Source organism: Canis lupus, chromosome 13 (assembly GCF_003254725.2).
Source record: "Canis lupus dingo isolate Sandy chromosome 13, ASM325472v2, whole genome shotgun sequence".
In the NCBI taxonomy this organism is placed as follows: Eukaryota; Metazoa; Chordata; class Mammalia; order Carnivora; family Canidae; genus Canis; species Canis lupus.
Window position 1 is genome coordinate 49082531 of NC_064255.1, and position 14211 is coordinate 49096741.

Consider the following 14211-nt stretch of genomic DNA (forward strand, 5'->3'; position numbering starts at 1 on the left):
AAGACACAGGCAGAAGGAGAAACAGGCTCCCCAGAGGGAGCCTGATAATGGGACCCAATCCCAGGACCCCGGGATCATTACCTGAGCCAAAGGCAGACACTCAACCACTAAGCCACCTGGGCGCCCCTAAGATTTTATTTATTTATTGAGAGAAAAAGAAAGAGGGAGAAAGTGAACAAATGAGCATGTACACGGAGGGGGGCGGGGTTGTGGAGCAGATGGGGAGGGAGAGGAAGGGGAAAACAATCCCAAGCAGACTCTATGCTGGCAGGGAACCAGCCAGACATGAGGGCCCTGAGATCATGACCTGAGCTAGAACCAAAAGTTGGATGCTGAATCAACTGAGCACCCACTTGTACCTTATGTAGCATTTTTAAACAGTGAGCTGAAATTGCCTCTCAGCCTTTTAGCCTAGATCAAGTGTAATCAGTAAATTGCACACCTTAAAATGTTTATATAATACAAATCTAGAATTCATAAAAGAAAAATTTCAGGGGCACCTGGGTGGCTCATCAGTTAAGCATTTGCCTGTGATTCAGGTCATGATCTTAGAGTCCTGGAATTGAACCCCACATCGGGCTCCCTGCTCAGTGGGGAGCCTGCTTCTCCCTTTCCTCCCTACTTGTGCTTTTTCTCACTATCTCTGTCTCTTTCTCTCAAATAAATGAATAAAACCTGAAATGAAAAGAATTTTTCATGTGAAATTGGGACACTACTTAGAATAACATGAAAGTTATTTTTTTTTTTACTAATGGCTTAATATGAAGTCTCTTGAATTATCAAATAATATCCTTAAACACTTGTAGTCTTATATAAATTCTTATTAAAAATGAGATCAAGGGACGCCTGGGTGGCTCAGTGGTTGAGCATCTGTCTGCCTTTGGCTCAAGGCATGATCCTGGTCCCGGGACTGAGTCCCACGTCGGGTTCCCTGCGAGGAGCCTACTTTTCCCTGTGTCTTTGCCTCTCTCTCTGTATCCCTCATGAATAAATAAATAAAATCTTTTAAGAAATAAAATAAAAATGAGGTCAAGAGTAGTGCCTGCCTGGCTCAGTCAGTAGAGCATGTGACTTGTGATCGCAAGATTGTGAGTTCAAGCCCCACGTTGGGTGTAGAAATTATTTAAAATCTTTAAAAAAAGGAAAAAGATTGGGAGATTATGAAAATTGCTTTCTGGAAAGATTTAGTGAGCTAAAATGTGGTTTGGTCTTCTTACTATCTGTTGACTCATGAAGAAAACATTAAAATCACAAACTTACTTAGTTTATATAAAGAGAGCAAATTATTTCAAATACTTCATCACCTAGAATAAGTTACTGAATATCTTGAATTTTAAAGTAGCTATTAAAACTAGACAAATTTAAAACAATTGTGAATTAAGGGGCATTTTTTTTTTAATTTTTATTTATTTATGATAGTCACACAGAGAGAGAGGCAGAGACACAGGCAGAGGGAGAAGCAGGCTCCATGCACCGGGAGCCCGATGTGGGATTCGATCCTGGGTCTCCAGGATCGTGCCCTGGGCCAAAGGCAGGCGCTAAACCGCTGCGCCACCCAGGGATAAGGGGCATTTTAATAAAAAAAGTTTTTAGAGAAAATATTTCTGAGGAATTCATGGTCAAGGGAAAAAGGGCTTCAGTTTATCTCAAAAGTTCAAAATTTTCATATTTAAAGTAATTGTACTCCTATACTTTATTTTCAGGATGATGCCAATAATGATCCACAGTGGTCTGAAGAACAGCTAATTGCTGCAAAATTTTGCTTTGCTGGACTTGTTATAGGCCAGACTGAAGTGGATATCATGAGTCATGCTACACAGGCTATTTTTGAAATACTGGAGAAATCCTGGTTGCCCCAAAACTGTACACTGGTTGATATGAAGGTACAAATAAAATGGAATTTTGAGAGGAAAGATTATAACTGATAAATGTCGTTAGTTGTAGAGTTTTGAAAACTTTTCTTTGGTGATGTGCTATTTCTAGATTGAATTTGGTGTTGATGTAACCACCAAAGAAATTGTTCTTGCTGATGTTATTGATAATGATTCCTGGAGACTCTGGCCATCAGGAGATCGAAGCCAACAGAAAGACAAACAGGTAATGCTTCAGGATTTTTTTTTTATTCTTTGCAAGATCAGGCTGGGATAGAGGTGAATAGAAAGATGGGGGGAAAGAAAAGGCAGTTATTGTTCCATATGATAAGAACCTGAGTTGATTGCTGTTTACCCTTAAAGATAAATATCTCGGGATCACTGAGTGGCTCAATGGTTTGGCGCTGCCTTCGGACCAGGGCATGATCCTGGGGTCCCGGGATTGAGTCCCACATTGGGCTCCCTGCATGGAGCCTGCTTCTCCCTCTGCCTGTGTCTCTGCCTCTCTCTCTCTCTCTCTCCCTCCCTCTCTCTCTCTTTCTCCCTCCTCTCTCATGAATAAATAAATAAAATCTTAAAAAAAAAAGATAAACGTCTCTTATACTTTCTATATCCTGAGAAAAAAATAGGAACAATACTTTACAAAACAGATTTCTCATATATTATGACCATCACACAGAGCAGGTGTCATCCTTCTTTGGTCATCCTCTAAGGTACTGAGAGGATGATTGCTATCTTCCTAATTATAAGAATGAGTGGCGATCTGGAACTCTGTCCCAAGTGTGGTGGATCTTATCAGATTCCATTTCTGCTCTGTCCTATGAAAACGAAATTAGAACAGATATTCTGTACACTATGTAAGAATTGCGCAAGGCACTTAATCGTAGTTGCTAGTGTAGAAAGCACTTATCCTTAAATGAATGAACTTTTTCTAGTCTAATTCAGGAAAAGGATTTATAGGTTTACATAGATTTTTAGATATATTCCTTGCTATGCAAGCTTTTCATAATCTACCCCAAACTCCAAAATCAAATAATTTCAGTTAGCAAGAATATTATTAATAGAATATCTGTATTCTAAACTTTCTACCTTATTATTTTCTAGTCATATCGTGACCTCAAGGAAGTAACTCCAGAAGGGCTCCAGATGGTGAAGAAAAATTTTGAGTGGGTTGCAGAAAGAGTAGAGGTAAAACTTTTATAATAAACCCATGGTGTTCTGTATTTTTCTCCAAGATCTTGCTTCTAAAAGGAAAATAAGGGCACCTGGGTGGCTCAGTCTGTTGAGTATCATGCTATTGATTTCAGCTCGAGTCATGATCTCAGGATATTAGGATCATGGATTTGAACCCCACCTCAGGCTTGGCGTTTGATATGGAGTCTGCTTAAGATTCTTTCTTCATCTCCCTCTGCCCCTCCCCTGCTTGCCAACTCTCTCTCCAAATAAATAAATAAAATCTTTTTTCTTTTTTAAAAGGAAAGTAAAAGTGAGATGGTGCAGTTTTCTTTTTTCCAGTGGGTTTTTTAAAATTAATATTTATTGTAGAATGTGTGTGCAAGTGGGAGGAGGGGCAGAGGGAGAGAGAGAATCCTTAAGCAGACTCCCCATTGAGCACAGATATAGGGCCCACCAAGCGCCCTTTTCTCCAGTAGTTTTTGTTTTTAAAGGAGCACTTTTAAGAAATGTACCACCTGGGATCCCTGTGGCGCAGCGGTTTGGCGCCTGCCTTTGGCCCAGGGCGCGATCCTGGAGATCCGGGATCGAATCCCACGTCGGGCTCCCGGTGCATGGAGCCTGCTTCTCCCTCTGCCTGTGTCTCTCTCTCTCTCTCTCTCTCTCTCTCTCTGTGACTATCATAAATAAATAAAAATGTAAAAAAAAAAAAAAAAGAAATGTACCACCTAAACTGTTCTCAATAACATATTGAAACCCTCTGCTGTTGAACTGGCCAGTATACTCCCAAATTCTATTGGGGAAACCTAGAATCCTTGTCTTCTCCCTGCCCCTTACATTTCCTACCCACCTTGCCACTGCTATTCAGAGTTCTACTAGCATGGGTTTCAGAAGTAGAGTTCAGAATTAGAACTCCATGTGACATTAAAATGTTACTTTAAGACTTATGGTAAAAAAAAAAAAAAAGATTGATGGTATTATCAGGGTGCCGGGTGGCTCAGTTGGTTAAGTGTCCAACTCTTCATTTTGGCTCAGGTCATGATCTCAGGGTCCTGGGATCAAGCCCCAAGTCAGGCTCTGTGCTCAGTGGGGTATCTACTTAAGATTCTTTCTCCCACTCTGCTTGCTCCTGTGTGTGTGTGTGTGTGTGCGCGCACACACACACATATGCATGCTTGCTATCTCTCTCAAATCTTTTTTTTTTTTTTAAGATTTAGGGTATTACAATCACTGTAATTCCATGGAAATTGAATGGGATTTGCAGTTATCCAAGGGTCACAGCCAGTTTTCAAAACATCATTTCCATGGAAACAAGCATTTTGAATTTTAAGCAACTAACTTTATTTTTATTTTTTATTTTTTTAAGATTTTATTTATTCATGAGAGACACACACAGAGAGAGAGAGAGGCAGAGATGCAGAGACACAGGCAGAGGGAGAAGCAGGCTCCATGCGGGGAGCCTGACGTTGGACTTGATCCAGGTCTCTAGGATCAGGCCCTGGGCTGAAGGCGGCACTAAACCGCCGAGCCACCCGGGCTTCCCTAAGCAACTAACTTTAAAGGTTTATGATATAATCTCTTTATTTTGGCTCATTATGCCTTAAAGTCTCCATTAAACGCAATGTACTAAAAATCTGAGGATGAGGGATGCCTGAGTGGCTCCGTGGTTGAGCATCTGCCTTTAGCTCAGGTCATCCCGGGGTCCTAGGATTGAGTCCTGGATCAGGCTCCCTGGATGGAGTCTGCTTCTCCCTCTATGTCTCTGCCTCTCTCTGTGTGTCTCTCATGAATAAATAAGATGTTTTAAAAAAAAAATCTTAGGATGAAATATTTTATATTACAGCTTTCTGAAATTAATTAGGAGTGATTCTTTGCCTTTTATTTATAATAGCTTATATAATATAAAATATAATCTATCTGATGAAAATCTTTTTAGATCTTAATTATGAAGACTGCTTTTTTTATATAAAGGTTATTATGAAAAATAAATACTCTATCGTTTTATCCTGTTTGTGTCTGTCTTGAATTTGGTCTATTAAATATTCTCTCCAGTTGTAATTTTACTCTCCTCTAGCTCTGTAAACTGATTATTATTCTTGTGGTATTCATTTCTGTATTTATCCATTTTGCCATCTTCTTTTGCATATCCATGTTTTTCCTTTCCAGTTACTTCTAAAATCAGAAAGTCAGTGCAGAGTTGTAGTACTGATGGGCTCAACTTCTGATCTCAGTCACTGTGAAAAAATCCAAAAGGCTTGTGGAAATTTTGGCATTCCATGTGAGCTTCGGGTAACATCTGCCCATAAAGGACCAGATGAAACTCTGAGGATTAAAGCAGAGTATGAAGGTAAATGTCACATAACTAGAGCATTTCAGGAAGTTCTTCTGATTTTGCCAATAAATCTTGTTTTTTGACTAATAATGCTGAAAAAGAATTGGCCACATTTTCAAGGGGAAAAATGACAGTCTAGGCTTTCATGATACTCACTTCCAAAGAGTGTAAGGTGCTTTAGGCACTTATAAAAGAATGGCTCAGGGAGAAAGAATTGAAAATGCAACCTGCGTGCACCTGAAAATCATACAACATTGTGTGTCGATGACATTCAGGTTTTATTCAGGTTTTTTAAAAAATATATCAAAAATAGGGGCACCTCGGTGGCTCAGTCAGTTAAGCATCTGCCTTTGGCTCAGATCACGATCCCAGTGACCTGGGATCAAGCCCCCCCTCCCGCCCCCCACAAGATCCCTGCTTCTCAAGGGGCTTGCCTCTCAGACCTCTCCCCCTGCCTGCCACTCAACCTGCTTGTGCTTTCTCTCTGTCAAATAAATAAAATCTTTAAAAAAAAGTCAAAAAAAATAAAAGAGTAGAGGCCCCCACCCACCAAGAAAAAGTGAGACATAATTGTCTACAACAATTTTAGTTGAGGTAGTAGGTCCTTACAAATATTTATAATGATCAGCCTTTCCTAAAAGGTAGTTAGACATAAAACTAAGGAATAATTTTATAATTTAGTATACAAAAGAAATGCCTTGGGACACCTGGGTGGCCCAATGTTGAGCATCTGCCTTTAACCAGGGTATGATCCCGAGGTCTGGGGATTGAGTCCCACATCGGGTTCCCCATAGGGAGCCTGCTTCTCCCTCTGCCTGTGTCTCTCCCTCTTTCTGTGTGTGTCTCAATAAAAAAGGGGGCAGCCCCGGTGGTGCAGCGGTTTAGTGCTGCCTGCAGCCCACGGTGTGATCCTGGAGACCCGGGATCGAGTCCCACATCAGGCTCCTTGCATGGAGCCTGCTTCTCCCTCTGCCTGTGTCTCTGCCTCTCTCTCTGTGTTTCTCATGAATAAATAAATTAAAAAATCTTTAAAAAATATAGAGAAATATAAAAAAAATTTTGTTAAAAAAATAAATAAAAATAAATAAATAAAGTCCTTTTCAATAGATAAATACATACATACATACACACCTTGATGGGATAGTATCGATCTAAAATAATGGAGTCCTACAGACATAACTAAATGTTTCTCAACTGGGAAAAATGTTGATTTTTTTCTAAAGATAGTTATTACAGGAACATATTAAGGTTTGGGAACGGGGCAGGGAACTGGGATAAGTTCTTAGACCTCTTTTAAGTTAATGAAAGCCTGAACTCTTTCCTCAGAAAAGTAAAAATAAATACAATTTTGGATTCCAGGTTAGGAATCTCTGTGGTAAGAAACAAAGGAATAACATAAATATATCAAAGAATGAAATGTTTAAGAGTTATGTTAGAAAATGTATTGAGGGGTCTTAAATATTTGGGTACTGTATTACTGAATTTGCCTGCCTTCTTTCAAATGTGCTCCTGAACCTTGAGTCTCCATTAACAAGGTCTTTCTCTACCCTGTTGATTGAAAGACACCAGGACGGACACTGGTTCAAGTGGTATCATTCTTTATTTCGGTGAGCCAGGCCTTTGAGCCATTCCCTCAATGGCACGCTGGTACCCTGTTTGTACTATAAACCTCAAAGATGGCCAGACCTATTCTTGCTACTTCGTTACTTGCTCCTTTGATATAATAGATGGCAAAGTGAAACGTATATTGTCTTATTTATGCTTTTTCGGGAGACTGCTAATAAAGGAACTGAAGGTGTTAAGATATACAGGATTTTGTTTTAATCTAACTTAAAATTTCCTTTCAATTCAATTACAAACGTGTAATTTCCCTAGGGGATGGCATTCCTACTGTATTTGTGGCAGTGGCAGGCAGAAGCAATGGTTTGGGTCCAGTGATGTCTGGCAACACTGCATACCCAGTTATCAGCTGCCCTCCACTCACTCCAGACTGGGGAGCTCAGGATGTGTGGTCTTCTCTTCGACTACCCAGCGGTAAGATACATTCAGTTTTTAAAAATTGTTTATTAAAGAGGTGGCTGAGTGGTTGAGTGTCTGCCTTTGATCAGGGTGTGATCCTGGGGTCTGGGGATCAAGTCCCACGTTGGGCTCCCTGCAGGGAGCCTGCTTCTCCCTCTGCCTGTGTCTCTGCCTCTCTGTGTGTGTGTGTCTCTCATGAATAAATAAATAAAATCTTAAAAAAGGTAATAATACAGGGATGCCTAGGTGACTCAGTTAAATATCTGACTCTTGGTTTCGGCTCAGGTCATGATCTCAGGGTCATGAGGTTGAGCTCCATGTGGAGCTCTGTGAAGAGTGTTGAGCCTGCTTGGGATTCTCTCTCTCCCTTAGCACCACCCCCTGTTCTGGCTGGCTTTCTCTCAAAAAAAAAAAAAAAAAAAGTTATTTTCCTTGCAAAATTTCAAACATGCAAAATAGTAGAATAACAGTGAAATCTACATGTACCCCTTGTTCAGCTTCAACATTTAACATCTTATTACATCTGTAGCCCTTTCTGCTGGATTATTTCCAAGTCTATCTTAGACAAAGCATTTTATACTTAAATATGCTTCTTCTAAGCAGTAAGAACTCTAGTTTTTAAATCATAATCATGATACCATATTCACACTTACACAAATTAATGGTAATTTCTTAAAATCTTCAGATTTTCAGTTAGTGTTCAAGTTTTCCTGATCATCATTTTTTATAGTTGTTCAAGATCTAACACAGTCCTTAACATTGCATTTAGTTGCTGTCTCTCCTAAGTCTCTTTCAGTCCTCCTTTTTTTCCCTTTCATTTATCCTATAGAATTTTCTACATTTTGGATTTAGCTGATTACATTTCTGAATGTTGTTTAACATGCTTTTCCATCCTCTATATTTTCTATAAACTAGTGGTGAGATGTGTAGATAGATCAAGTTCGATTTGGGTTTTTCTCCCCAAGAATATATCATTCATGGTTTTGAGTTTTTAAAAGTAAATGTGATTATGTTATGTCTGTAAAGGAAATGAAATTTTGGGACACCTGGGTGGTTCAGCAGGTTGAGCATCTGCCTTCATCCAGGACGTGATCCCAGAGTCCCGGGATTGAGTCCCGCATCAGGCTCCCTGCATGGAGCCTGCTTCTCCCTCTGCCTGTGTCTCTGCCTCTCTCTCTGAATAAATAAAATCTTTTAACAAAAAAAAAAAAAAAAAGAAATGAAGTTTTATTTCTATAAATTAGAGATCAGAATAAATAACACACAAGGACGTTTTATCAATTGGCTGAGCAGAATCTCCTAGAATAACAATATTGTGATAGTCTCATCATAGTCCAAGATAATGATTTGATCTACAAGTCCTGAGAGTCTATATTGTTTCAGTAAGATTTGATTGTTTGTTAAATGCTAAACTTTATTTTATTGTAAATCTGCTCTTGTTATGTGTCAAATATGTTAAGTACTTGAGCCCTCTAATCTGTTCCAGTATAGACCGGCTTCTCTCTAGGCCAACTGTACTGCCATTGCCTTAGGATTTCTCTTTACCATCATCCTGGACGTCCATTTTGCCCTTCTCTAGTCTTGGATCTCCTATTGCCTAGGTCGGATGTCTTCCCCTTTCTTTGTTAACTCCTTAATTTGTTGGAGAGCATTCTTAGTGAACTTCCTGAGGAGGAGGTATATAGATGGTAAACTTTTTGAGAACTCCTGTATCTAAAATGTTTTTATCATAGCCTCATACTCAATAATTTAGGAATGGTATTCTAGATTGCAAATTATTTTCCTTTACAATTTTGAAGGAATTACTCCATTGTCTTCTGTCTTCTAGAGTTACTGAGAACTCCACTGCCTTTCTACCACACTGATTCTAGGTTATTTACGAATTTTGTTTCTTTCTGGAAACTTTTAGCATCTTTTTCTATCCATTTTTCTTAAATTTCACAAAGATGGGCGGCCCGGGTGACTCAGCACTTTAGTGCCCCCTTCTCCCCAGGGCCTGATCCTGGAGACCTGGGATTGAGTCCCTCGTCAGACTCCCTGCATGGAGCCTGCTTCTCCTTCTGCCTGTGTCTCTGCCTCTCTCTGTGTCTCTCATTAATAAATAAAATCTTTAAAAAAATAATTTCACAAAGATGTGTCTTGATGATTATTTTCATCTTGGGCTTTCAGTGGGCTCTTTAAATCTGGAACGCTGATTTTTTAGTCCTGGGAAATTTTCTATGATTTTTTTAATACTTTACTTCCTCCTCCATTTTCTCTTTTCTCATTTTCTGATTTACTATCCAAATTTGGAACTTTTTGTTTCTGTTTTTTCTTATTGAGTTCTATTGAGTTTTTCATTCTAGATATGGCATTTTTAATTTGTAAGAGCTGTTTTCTGTTCTCTAGCCACCCTCCCCCCCCCCCCCCCCCCCGCCTTCCTTTTCGTGTTTAATCTTTGCAATAACATCTTTTTAAGTCTCAGAAATTATGCTTACTTTCACATTAGTTCCTTTTCTCCTTGGTTATCCTTGGCTGTTTGTTGCATATGATAAAACACCAGTTCGAAGGTCTATGCAAGTGGATGATCTCAAGGTGGTGAGACTGAGCCCTGCATCAGGCTCTGTGTTCAGCTAGGAGTCTGCTTGAGATTCTCCCTCTGCCTGTCTCCCACATACATGTCCACATGCTCACTCACTCCCTCTCTCAAAATAAATAAATCTTAAAAAAAAAATGGCTCCACTGTGGGGTGATCTAGTAGGGTTATTCTTTGAATAATCTCTCACATCAGTGTCATTTGATCTTTTCTCATGTATGACTAGAATTACCCAAAGAATCTTTGTAGTCTCAGTCTGCTACCTAGAGGAATAAACCTGACTATCCGAATTCTGGAATCTGGGGATCTTAACATCAGCCTGTGTAAAACTTAATCCCGTTTTCGCTATGGCATTCCTTGTCTCAGCTGTGCCTAGTGCCCTCCAGTCCACAGAAGTCTGAACTAAAATCTGTTTTACCTTCACAAAAATTTAAGACTCTGCTATGGTATAGAAGGGGCAATTGCTTAGGTGCATAGAATAGATCTGATGGCCTAACTGCTTCTTGACTTTTAGCCAGTCTCCCTTTTTTTAGCCCCATTTTTACCCCCCACTTCTCCCTTCAAAAGTATCTGGTGCCACTAATTCCCTAACCTTTTGCATGGCTTTTTTAACATTGGTCACTTTGCTTCTCATCTTTCTTCAGTTTAGGATAAAATTTTCTTGATCTACTAAGTTAGTAGATCCATTTCCTTTACAGCTGACAAAAAGTTATTGCTGTTATCATTTTGTGCTTTTATTTTATTATTTTTTTTTTTTTTAAGATTTATTTATTCTTGAGACATACACACAGAGAGGCAGAGACACAGGCAGAGAGAGAAGCAGGCTCCATGCAGGGAACCCAATGTGGGACTCGATCCCAGGACTCCAGAATCACAACCTGAGCCAAAGGGAGGCGCTCAACCACTGAGCCACCCAGGCATCCCTATGTCTATTTTCTTTATTCCCTTTACTGCTGTTTTTATTTTTCTTTATTTTTTTAAAGCTGTGGTAGATATTTTTAATTCAAGTATAGAAAAAATAGGATACCATTACTAAAAATATTTTTACAGCTGGACATATTTGGTTTTTTTGTTGTTTTTAAAGATTTTATTTATTCATGAGAGAGACACAGAGAGAGAGAGGTAGAGACAGGCAGAGGAAGAAGTAGGCTCCATGTAGGGAGCCCGAAGTGGAACTCGATCCTGGGTCTCCGGGATCAACCGCTGAGCCGCCCAGGTGTCCCACAGCTGAACATATTTGATTTAGAATCAAAAAACATATTGAACAAACTTTTTAGTATAACATTCAGCTACTTACTACTGTTTTTATACAGTTTCAGGGACACACCTTGTGATTAATCCACCTTGATTAGTCATCTTTAGCTGGACATATGATTGTATCAACTTCTCTAGTTAGAAATTACTATGGCTATAAATGAAAATGTAATTAAATTTATGTCAGGAATAGTACAGGTATTATCAGTGGAGTTTAGAAAAGGGAGAATAAGATGAGCAAGAATTTGGCAGTTTTTCTCTCTAGAGAATGGGAATATGGAAGATTTGTACATTCTGATCACTAGAATTGGTATAATCTTTTGAGGAAGAGTTTTACACTGCCCTTTGAAAATCCTGAAAACTGTTTCTCTTTCTCTTATGGCATCACTAGATAACCTAATTCTTTGCTAATTAAGCTTTCCTGATGTCAGAAAGGGAGCCCTGAGCAGTAGGCACAGGTCTTTTTTAGTTACTAGAGTAGAACTCTGTACCTAGAATACTACTACTATAACAGTTGACATTCATTGAGTATTTACTATGCACCAGGCACTGCCCCAAGCACTTTATCTATATTAACTTGTTGAATGCTCACATAAGATAGCTACTACTTATCACTCCCGTCTTAATAGATAAGGATATTAATGTTAACATGAAGTACATTGAGCAATGTCACATAAGTGTTGGAGCTGCATAAATTGATTTATTAATACAAACTAATAAATTGGCCTTGTGATTTATGCTTGATTTTAGGGCAGTGAGGGGTCAAAGAGCCTGATGAATTCCAAGAATATTGGAAAAATGAAGCTTTTGGATCTATAAGCTAGTTAGTACTTCACTCAAGTGACACATACAATAGTACCATCCCATAACAGAAAGTCTGCCTGAGTAAATTATGTGGCCCCCAAGGAAGTTACTTTCTTAGATCTTATAAATACTGAATTTACTTATAACTTGATGTTTCATAAAATTATCTTTAGGTTTAAGGTTTTTTACTGCTTAAAGTTGTTAGAATAGTTAAAGTGTAAGGACAAAAGTGGCAGCTAGAAAATTATTTTTAAAAAAATTAACGTACCTCAGGTTTGTCCAAGAACAAGTGCTTCTTTCCACTTGATCCTTGTTTTATTTCTGTTGCCTTTCTCTAGGAATTTAAGGGTTTACTGTATGTGAAAAAAACTTTGAAAAAGGTGAATTTCTTTGCAGATGAATCAGTGAAAAGAATGATAGATGATACATATAAAATACCTGTTCATGGTAGAGAAATACTACCTACCTCTTAATAATCACTTTACCACTCCATGAAAACTTATTCCACAGATCCTATTTTAAACAAGGATGATACAGTAGCGTTTTATTGTTTGTAGTTAACAGGACTTTTCTGAGTATGAAATAGTTTACTAAGGGCCCCTGCCTGGCTCAATTGATATAGTATGTGACTCTTGATCTTGGAGTCATGAGTTTGAGCCCATGTTGGATGTAGAGATTACTTTAAAAGAATCTACTAAGTGCTATTTTCATTATTAACTGACAGATTAAAATTCTTTTCTTTTCTGAACCAATAGGTCTTGGCTGTTCGACCATACTTTCCCCAGAAGGATCAGCTCAGTTTGCTGCTCAGATATTTGGATTAAACAACCATTTGGTATGGGCTAAACTTCGAGCAAGTATATTGAACACATGGATTTCCTTGAAAGAGGCTGACAAGAAAATCCGAAAGGGCAATTTATAAAACATCATTGCTTTTTTTTTTTTTTTTTGGTAGAAAAACTATACATTTCTTATTTAGTTTCAGAAAAAAATCAAGATGAAAAGTTTTTAAATCAATCAAAATAATAAAATTTACTAGTGAATAAACGCTTCTCCAGATTCATGGATCAGTAGACTAAATGGACATATTTACTAGTATTTCTTTAGAGGAAGTGAAATTATTAGAAAGACACTTAAAATCTCTTAGCTACTAAAAGGTCACTGTAAAAAAAATAAAAGGTCACTGTTAGGTAGTTAACATAATCAGATATATTTCTTAAATGCTAATAATGTCGTACCTATTACAGAGCTCTAAAGTTACTTGACCTTCTGTATCTCCGCCCATAAGTTTTAAAAAGTTAAAATGCTTAAATCTTAGAGTGATAAGAGCAATATAATCCTTTTACATTATGATCTTTATAAAATCCTAAGGGCGTGGTATTTTATTTGCAGTCAACATCTCAGAATAGATGTGTATTTATAGCTATAGACAGATGCTGTTTTGCTTTGCTTTTGTTTTTTGTTTAAGAAAAATTGAGATTGGTGTTGGGGGTAGGAAAGACACATGGAAATAAGATGAAGGGATACTGTCAAAGCCATGGATAAGGGACTTTTCTGAGAACTTATCTGATAAATGTCAGGGCAGTTTTCCATGGAAAAAAAGTAGAGTCAGCTTTGTCATTCCAAATGAAAGATTTAGTAAATCTTACTTAGCTGTAATAGGTACCTCTGTGGATCATAAAATTATTTTAATTCTGATAATACATGTTTTAGCCAAACTAACAATCCTCAGCCTACCATGATTTTCCAAAATTGGAATCTCCTAGTTGATAACCATACTAGTTTCTTACAACAATAGAAGTTTGGGCAGGGTACCCAGTAAGATTCACCTCTAAAGGAGTAGTTGTTACTGAGAGGTGTTAAAGTTTATCATCAATCTATAAACTGTTTGGAAATCACGGTTACATTATGCAGATAGATCACTAAACTTTAATCTGAATGTCTGTGAACCCCTTAAACTTCCATGTAAAATTTTATATATATGTTCATTTTATAGAAAGCAATCAGAGACACCTGGGTAGCTCAGTGGTTGAGCATCTGCCTTTGGTTCAGGTCATGGTCCTGGGGTCTCGGGATTGAGTCCTACATCAGGCTCCCTATAGGGAGTCTGCTTCTCCCTCTGCCTATGTCTCTGCCTCTCTCTGTGTCTCTCATGAATAAATAAAATTTTTTTTAAAAATCTA

General features: G+C 38.2%; 1 protein-coding gene and 1 long non-coding RNA gene across 19 annotated transcripts in view; one reads left to right on the plus strand and one right to left on the minus strand.

Moving 5' to 3' along the window:
• LOC112652356 (bifunctional phosphoribosylaminoimidazole carboxylase/phosphoribosylaminoimidazole succinocarboxamide synthetase) overlaps window positions 1-14211 on the plus strand; it is a 388335-nt gene extending 374124 nt beyond the window's left edge. For all 18 annotated transcript variants that reach the window (XM_049093243.1, XM_049093242.1, XM_049093246.1 and 15 more), the window contains 6 exons: window positions 1704-1883; window positions 1984-2097; window positions 2976-3059; window positions 5211-5391; window positions 7252-7410; window positions 12784-14211. In XM_049093243.1, coding sequence (XP_048949200.1) covers window positions 1704-1883; window positions 1984-2097; window positions 2976-3059; window positions 5211-5391; window positions 7252-7410; window positions 12784-12950 — 885 coding nt within the window. In that variant the 3' untranslated portion in view covers window positions 12951-14211. The remainder of the gene's footprint in view (window positions 1-1703; window positions 1884-1983; window positions 2098-2975; window positions 3060-5210; window positions 5392-7251; window positions 7411-12783) is intronic.
• On the minus strand, window positions 10703-12787 carry LOC125752388 (uncharacterized). Its single transcript, XR_007401811.1, has 2 exons — window positions 12297-12787; window positions 10703-11197 (listed from the first exon to the last, which is right to left on the minus strand). It is a non-coding gene; the product is annotated as an uncharacterized LOC125752388 (long non-coding RNA).